Below are 8,787 nucleotides of genomic sequence, written 5' to 3' on the forward strand. Positions count from 1 at the left end.
TCACTTTCTCCATAGGAGTCTTCTCAGGGCGATTCTAACTTCCTTGTTCCTCAGACTATAGATGACTGGGTTAAACATGGGGGTCACAATTGTGTAAAACAGGGCAAGGTATTTGTCAGTGTCTGCAGAGTCCCTTGACCGGCGTTTAAAGTACACAAGCATGGCTGAGCCATAAAAGAGAGTCACAATCCCGAGGTGTGAAGAGCAGGTGGAAAAGGCTTTGTGTCTGCTCGGAACTGAAGGCATTTTCAGAATTGCCCTGATAATTTTAGTGTAAGAAATAACTATCATGGAAAAGGGAAGGACAGCAACTACGAGGATGATAGTGTGCAGGGTCACTTGGTTGCAGAAAGTGTCTGCACAGGCCAGTTCCAAGAGAGGGGGGACATCGCAGAAGAAGTGATGAAGGTCACGGGATGCACAGAAGGGCAAGGTGAACACCTGATAGGTCTGTCCTACTTGTACTGGCACGATGGCCATCCACGCCCCCACTACCAGTCTGATGCAGAACCCCCCATTCATGACGAGGCTGTAGCGCAGGGGGTCACATATGGCTACGTAGCGGCCATAGGCCATGGCAGCCAAGAGAAGGCATTCAGTGCTTCCCAGCATGATCAAGAAATACAGCTGGGCAGCACAGCCAAGAAAGGAGATCCTGCCATCTCCTGTCAGGAAAGCCACCAGCATTTTTGGTAGAGTAGTGGACGTGTAGCAGATCTCCAGGAAGGATAGGTTTCTCAGGAAGAAATACATGGGGTTGTGGAGGCTTGAGTCCATCACTGTGATGAGCACAATCAGGCTGTTCCCAATGAGAACCATGAGGTAGATGATCAGGAAGACTGTGAAGCACACGCTGGGTAGGCAAGGGTGGTCAGAAAATCCCAAAAGAAGAAATCCAGGATCAGTAGTGTGATTATCCAGGCCTTTTCTTTGGGGCATTTTCTCTATATAGAGCAACGCCAACAACATGCTGTTAGAGAACGCTCTTGGCCCATCCACCACCATGTAGACCTCAAATATAGCGACAGGCTACAAACATCAGCATACGCATGACTCCAGTATTAGGACAGTTTGACCAAAATCTGCATGTGTGTATGGAAATCTGATGTGGTCTGGTGGGCAGACCCCAGCTGGTAGCTAAGCCCCCACCCAGTTACTCACTTACTCCCCCTCAGTGGGATGGGGGAGAAAACTGAAGGGCCAAAAGCAAGAAAACTCATGGGTCAAGGCAAAGACAGTTTAATAAGCTAGAGTTAGAGGAAGGAAAAAGAAAACAAACCAACAAACCAAAACAAGCCAGCCTTCAAGCAATGCCTACCTTCCCCACCACCCAGTCCCCTCAGCTTTTTATTGCTGAGCGTGGCATTACATGGCAAGGAATATCTCTTTGGTCAGTCTGGGTCATCTGTCCTGGTTGTGTGCCCCATGGACCCTTGTCCACCCGTGGCTGGTACGCTGTAGGGGCAGAGTGGGAGAAAGAGAAGGCTTTGATGCTGTGCAATCACTACTCAGCAATAGCCAAAACATTGGTATGTCATCAACACTGTTCTAAACTCCAACCTAAAACACAGCACCACAGGGATTGCTATGAAGAAAATTATCTCCATCCTAGCCAGCCCTAGTACCTGAGTTTCTTGCCTGTCAGGAAGGGTCAGAACAACATCGTTAAGCCTGAATGACAGCTAGTTGTCATATGAATAAGAGAAATTTAGTTTTCTTTCTAAGAGAGGATTTAAATAACTTTTATATATATATTATATATATGTATATTATTTAAGACTTTGCCTGGTTTCTGGTGCAATATGAGGAAAAGAAAAAAAAAAAAGAAGACAATGGATAAAGAGTAGTCACCTTAAAAACATTAAGAGAAGGGAAGGGAAGGGAAGGGAAGGGAAGGCAAGGCAAGGCAAGGCAAGGCAAGGCAAGGCAAGGCAAGGCAAGGTGAAGATTTGGTTCAAGACTTTAGTGAGAGAGATTCATCCCAGTTTTCCTCAGGGATAAGAACTCATCCCCTGAAGCTCTGTCCACCACACAGAGAGCAGGGACACTACCTTAGATCCAAATTATTAATTTTTTGCATGGCTGATGGGTGAACTCCATCGGAAGTAAAACAGACTTCTACCTGTCAATGAGTAAAGGACATTGATGCATCCCTGGGGCATTTTAACGAGGCAGAAAGGTAGCTACTTGTGCAGAAATCACAAGCTTTCAGGGGGCTAAAAGGGGCATTATGCAAGCAATCACAACACAATGTCAAATAGTTTTCAAGGGATCCAAAGAGGAAGGTGATTAAAGGTGGGACAAACAGGGCAGGCTATTATAACTTCTGAATATGCTGTCTAGTTCCCTTGCTTGACCTTGCTGTTCTGTCACTTGGAGTTCTGGCAGCTTACAAATGCAACTGAAGGCTCACTAGCTGTGATCTCAACCCAGCAAGGCTTCCCAGTCCACTGCAAGCCCTCACAGAGCAGAGCGATGCTCTTGCTGGCTGGAAAACTGAGCCTTCCCTTTTGCATTTCCCATTTCCCAGAGCGTAAGGATGTTGCTGATCACACTTGAAGGGCATGAGCTGTAAGCAAGCAGCCCTTGCAATTGCACGTTGCTTCGTGTGAATAACAGACTCAGCTGAAAGCTTTTGGAAGGTATCAGTTTGACATGGGGAAGAAATGTTCTATTCCAAGCAGAGAGAACTGAGGATGCTTGCTGCATGTCTCTACCCATCGCTAACTCCCTTCAAAAAGTCTTCTTAAGCTCTGAAAAAAAAAAAAAAAAAAAAAAAAAGATTTTTTTTTCAACTGAAAACTGAATCCACAGAGACGTGATCTGAGAGCTTGATGCTTGATTTCATTCTTTTCTTCTATCATGCCTGCCTATTTCTATGAGTCTTGTCTTTGGAGTTCTCCTAGAAGCACCGTTCAAAATCTCCAAGATAAAATTAGTGTACGTTTGAGGAAGAAGTGGCCGTGATCTGTTTCCTAACCTACCTATTTACACATGCAAATAAGTAGGAAAATTAAAAACTTTTATTTCCTGAAATACTTTGAGATCCCTGCATTTTTGGAAAAAAAGTTTTGTAACTGAAAACAACCATTTAGAGGCAGATTTTCCATATATCAGCGTTGTTTCCTTGTTTCTTCCCTAAACCTGTAGGATATGCTTTTTAATGCCCGGATATCGCAATGCTTCACATGATCACACATAGAGCATGGCTTTGCTTTGAGCAAAGCTTGAGCATTGCTCAAGGAAAACTGACGGAGTACGCCTTACATAGTGACAGTCTCATCAGCAGCATTTCTCCAAGCTGAACAAAACCCATTCCTCTGAGCCCAGGCAAGCCACAGCTGCCTGCGGCTGCTTTTAGCAGTGGCTGTTCTAGCACAGTATCTCAGCACTTCAGAGCACGGCAAAAGGGATTTACCATTGTCAGGAGCTAGGACACAGGAGCACCCTTCTCAGTCGGTGATACAGGAGACAGAGGTGACCTCATTTTCTCTGTGTCATTTCCCTGGAAAACACCTGGATGGGGTTCTCTGGACACTACTCCATCACTCTTGCTCCTACCTGGTTATAAGTCAGTCAGTGAGCAATCCTAGGAGAGAAGTCGGCAACCCTAGTGCTGCCAGTGCTTCTCCCCAGACACCCAGAGCATCAGTAACAACATTAGGAGGATCTGAGCAACTTCCAGAATAACTACATGTCTTTCAAAAGTACAGAAAGTTAGGAATTAGATTTAGCTGTTCAAAGGAAAACTGCTAAATTTGTAGGAGGAAAAACCAAACCAAACCAAAACAAGGAAGGAAACAGAAAATGAGAAAAATCAGTCTGTGTTTAATTTTATTTTGCAGCAACAGAAAAGGCTTCTCTGCATCTCCACCTCTCTGGGTCTCAACACCTTTACTGTGTCCATGTTAGCCAAAAGGTGGAGGCAGCCCTGAGCGATCCAGCTCCAATTGTGCATGCTGTCTGCCCCCAGTCCACACCCAGAAAGGACCTGGAGAGAAAGCTTGGTTGGAAACACATAGCAAGGTAAAAAGGATGGTGTCATGCCACTCCAGGACAGGCCTCTATATTCATACAAATTAATGTGGCTTCAGTGCCTTAAAAAAAGGGATGACTGGGTCTTACCAAGGTAGCCTTGCGTGGCTTTACGGTCAGTAGCACAAATAACCTTTCCAGAGGGGAGTATCTCCTGCCCTTTGTGTGAGGTTCATGCAGTCTTTGATTCCTTGCTCTGAAACCCTACATATGATGCAATAAGCTCCAGTCTGTCTTTTGGGGGTACCCAATAAAGTCAGGATCAGGACAAGGCCGTTTCTCATCAGGATGAAAAATACACAAGTCAGAAAGGCCACAAAGAGCCAGTGCTGTGGGTAGGAGCAACCGTGGACAAATCCAGGCACCGCAGGGTTATTTCCTTCTGTGAGAGGTGTAGGACCATAAGTATGGGGAGAGACTGGGGTGAGAAGAGCCTCTCCAAGAACTCATTGCAGGAGGAATGTCCCATCCGCACCAGAATGACTCAGTAACTACAGTCCCATTCGGGTCAACAGGCAAACAGTCAGTATAGTTTATGAGAATTGAAAAATGGTTCATCTGACCCAAATTCTGAGCGGGGTGACACACAGTGGTGCCTACAGTGCGGCCAGGCCTTGAACCAGCACTGACGAGGTGATACCACAATGCTCATCGCTCTGTTCCAGTTGTGCTACCTCTATATCCAAACTGAGAGTGGTTGTTTTTTTTTGTTTTTCTGATAATTTTATGAGGGTAATCTTGGCCTGATGTGGTATTACAACCCTTTGGGTGATCTCTCACTTTGTGGGGCTCCAGTCACTGCCCACCCTGCACAGATGCTGCTCAGGAAGATAGCCTGGCCTTTCCACACATCTCCACATTCCTCTCCTGGAGGATGTCCTCTGCCCTGCCACATGTGGGACAGCCTTGGAGAAGTACTTCATTGACCTTTCTCCATCTCCACTGCCAACAGACACTGATGGGTAACTTTTAAATCCTACCTTCAGTCTTTCACATCTCACAGTATGATGACGAGCCTTTTTTCTCCCTAATCCATGGAGCAACAGGCCTTCTGCGGTACAGCTGCTTGTATTGGGTTTACGTGGCAATGGTTTGGTAGCAGTGGTGCTGCAGGGGTGGCCTCTCTTAGAAGAGTCCAGAAGCTGCCCCCTGTCAGGTAAGGGCCCATTCCACATGGCTCCAAAAGGGACCGATCACAGACCAGAGCTGAGCGAATGGGCAATACTAGTTGCAACTCTGTAAGAGGATATTTAAGAAAGGAGAAATACTCCTCTGAAACAGCAGCTGGGAGAGAGGAGTGAGAAAATGTAGAGAGAAACAGCCCTGCACACACCTAGGTCAGTGCAGAAGGCGGGCAGGAGGGGCTCCAGGCACCAGAGGAGAAGTTCCCCTGAAGCCCATGGAGAGGCCTATGGTGTAGTAGGCTGTCCCCTTGCAGTCCATGGGTGCCACGGCGGAGCAGATCTCCACGCTGCAGCCCGTTGAGGAGCCCCCGGTGGAGCAGGTGGATGTGGCCTGGAGGAGGCTGCAGCCCATGGAGAGCCTCCGCAGGAGCAGGCCCTGGGCTGGAGCTGCAGCCTGTGGAGAGGAGCCCACACAGGAGCAGGGGATCTGGGGGCAGCTGCCGCCCGTGCGGGACCCGTGCTGGAGCAGTTTGCTCCTGACAGGCGGATGCTGTGATAAGGACCCATATTGGAGTAGTTCTTGAAGAGCTGCTGCCTGTGGAAAGCCCACGCAGGATCAGTTTGGGAAGGACAGCATCCCTTGGGAGGGACCCCACGCCGGAGTATGGGCAGAGAGTGACCATGAAGGAGCGGTGGAGATGAAGTGTCATGGACTGACCGCAGCTCCCATTGCCCGTTCCCCTGAGCTGCTCAGGGGGAGGAGGAAGAAGAGGGAGGATGGTCTTTTTCAGTTCACTTTTAGTTTCTCACTGTTCCAGTCTTCTAGGAACACTCAATAAATTATCTTAATCTCCCTACGCTAAGTACGCTTTGCCCATGACTGCAATTGATGAGTGATCTGCCTGTCCCTTAAATCAACGCTGCAGCCCTTTTCCATTCTATTTTCTCCATGTGTGCCTTTGAGGATGGGTGGTGAAAGTGGCACTGTGGAGTACAGCTGCCCGTCATTGTGAAACCACCACACCACTTGGCCACGTTATTGGCACCAGCTTTGAAAAAGGAGAGACAGTTTCAGGCAATTTATAGGGGAGATCATGTTTTATTAAACAGATGGTAAGAAAGAGTCAATCCTGACATACAGACGAACAAAATAACACTTTGTTGTTTTATTCCTCAAAGTACACTAGATAAATATTTTTTTTTCTAAGAAACTAATAAAAAGAAATGACACTGAAGATAAAGGTAAGAATATAGAATGATAATGAAACAAATACTCAGGAAATCATTTGTGGAGAAAAAGGGGAAATTTATCAATTTTCGGAAACATCCATGAAATCTTTTTCCTAACAGCACCCTTGAGCTCCTGGTTCCTCATGCTGTAGATGAGGGGGTTCACTGCTGGAGGCACCACTGAGTATAGAACAGCCACCACCAGATCCAGGGATAGGGAGGAGAGGGAGGGGGGCTTCAGGTAGGCAAATCTGCCAGCGCTGATAAACAGGGAGACTACAGCCAGGTGAGAGAGGCACATGGAAAAGACTTTGTTCCATCCCCGCTCAGAGGGGATCTTCAGCACAACCCTAAAGATCTGCACATAAGACAGTATGATGAATACAAAACACCCCCAAACCAGAAAACAATGAAATCAGAGAACCAGAAAACAACCACAGAACAATGAAAACAAAACATCCAAACACCAACAAGGAACGAACTATGAGAAGTCCAGCTTCCCTGAGGTAGGAGTGTGAGCAGGAGAGCTTGAGGATCTGGGGGATTTCACAGAAGAACTGGTCCACAGCATTGCCTTGGCAGAGGGGCAGGGAAAATGTATTGGCAGTGAGCAGCACAGCATGGAGAACCCCACTGCCCCAGGCAGCTGCTGCCATCTGGGCACAAGCTCTGCTGCCCAGGAGGCTCCCGTAGTGCAGGGGCCTGCAGATGGCAACGTAGCGGTCGTAGGCCATGACAGTGAGAAGAAAATACTCTGCTGATACCAAGAAGACAAATGCAAAGACCTGTGCAGCACATCCTGAGTAGGAGATAGCCCTGGTGTCCCAGAGGGAATTGGCCATGGCTTTGGGGAGAGTGGTGGAGATGCAGCCCAGGTCGAGGAGGGCGAGGTTGAGGAGGAAGAAGTACATGGGGGCGTGGAGGCGGTGGTCGCAGGCTACAGCGGTGAGGATGAGGCCATTGCCCAGGAGGGCAGCCAGGTAGATGCCCAGGAAGAGCCCGAAGTGCAGGAGCTGCAGCTCCCGCGTGTCTGCAAATGGCAGGAGGAGGAACTCGCTGATGGAGCTGCTGTTGGACATCTGATCCTCCTGGGAACCGGGATCTGCTCCTCTGGATAGGGAGGCCTGTCCAAGGAGGAAAGAGAATTAAAATGTTAGGGTAGACCTCTGTGAGGAAAACCTAGCCTATTGTTTTGTAGAAGCCATAAAAAACTGCCTCTTCGCTTTTCAGAAGACTGCTCCTCTACTTGATGTCAAAGTCGTGCTGCCTGAGGGTGCTACTGGGGGCAAGAGACTCTGCAGGAGACAGTTCTGTCCTAGAACAGTAAGTAAATGGAACATGGGGTGGTCTCAGACGAAGTGTGTTTGAGGTAACAAGGAGTTTTGGAGCATTCTTTCTCAAAATTCACCCGACTGCAGAGCAGGGCTTTGTGCATAACGCTTTGCTTTGTTACTTCATACTCATCCCCTACCCCTGAGGAGTGTATTTAAGGCAAAATCCTTGGCGCTTGTACTGCCCACCAAGTGAAACCTTGGCGTCCTGGGAGGCAAAGGGACTGTCCTTCAAGGCAGAGTGGGGACAGCTGGGGTATCCATCAGTCCTGGTCTCAGCTGCCCTGTGCAGGCACCTCTGGAGGATGGTCACACTCAGGTGTTCCCCTGAAAAGAACCTGAATGCTGCTGAGAGCAGAGGAATCCAGGTTCAAAGTGCAGATCCCCAAGCCCCTCACCCATCTCACTGTACCTGAGGAGGATCTCAGCTCTCTGCTCTTCTCCAGGGACAGGGAGGGATCATAACAGCTGCCAATATACAGCCATCCAGCAGCATTTCTATGGCCTTAGGACTGACATGTCTTCTCCATGGGGATGCTAGATAGCACAGAGCTGCTAGGGAAGGGCTGTGCCCTTGTGCAAGGCAGCATGCAGCCCAGCAAAAGCCCCAGTGACATTAGGGCTGGAAGTCTATGGTGTGAGAAAAAGGAGAGTAGGGACTGGCTCCAGGGGAGGCATCTGCAGTACAGGGATGGCAGGGAAGTGCCCAAATCTCCCCTACCACGGCGTTTCTGGGAGCAGCTCCCTCTCACTCCCTGCCCATGGCTCTGCTGCCTGCAGCTGTCCCTGCCTGCAGCTGGGTCTCTGTCCCCACGCCTCCTGCCTGCAGGTCACAGCCCCCATCCCAGCCGCCGGGTGCTCAGCTCTGCCCTGCAGACACCTCCTGGCAGCAGGGCTCTGCCCAGGGGCAGCTCGCTGGGGGCACGTCCTAGAGACCAGGTCACACAGACCCTGCTGGTACTGCACATGTGGTGGTGGAGCTTCCTCTGGGCAGGAAAGAGACTTCCCTACGGTCCTTGGAATGCTCCTTATGAAGGCTTAGCAATGTCAGCCTCTTCTTAAAAATA

General features: G+C 48.9%; 1 protein-coding gene across 1 annotated transcript; it reads right to left on the reverse strand.

The window, feature by feature from the left end:
• Positions 1–7,468, reverse strand: LOC121062853 (olfactory receptor 10AG1-like). The gene is made up of 3 exons (XM_040543140.1): positions 7,402–7,468; positions 6,372–6,386; positions 1–839 (listed from the first exon to the last, which is right to left on the reverse strand). The coding sequence occupies exons 1-3, from the start codon at positions 7,466–7,468 to the stop codon at positions 1–3; spliced, it is 921 nt and encodes a 306-aa protein (XP_040399074.1).
• Positions 7,469–8,787: the final 1,319 nt, after the last annotated feature.

This window comes from Cygnus olor, assembly GCF_009769625.2.
Source record: "Cygnus olor isolate bCygOlo1 chromosome 34 unlocalized genomic scaffold, bCygOlo1.pri.v2 SUPER_34A, whole genome shotgun sequence".
NCBI lineage: Eukaryota > Metazoa > Chordata > Aves > Anseriformes > Anatidae > Cygnus > Cygnus olor.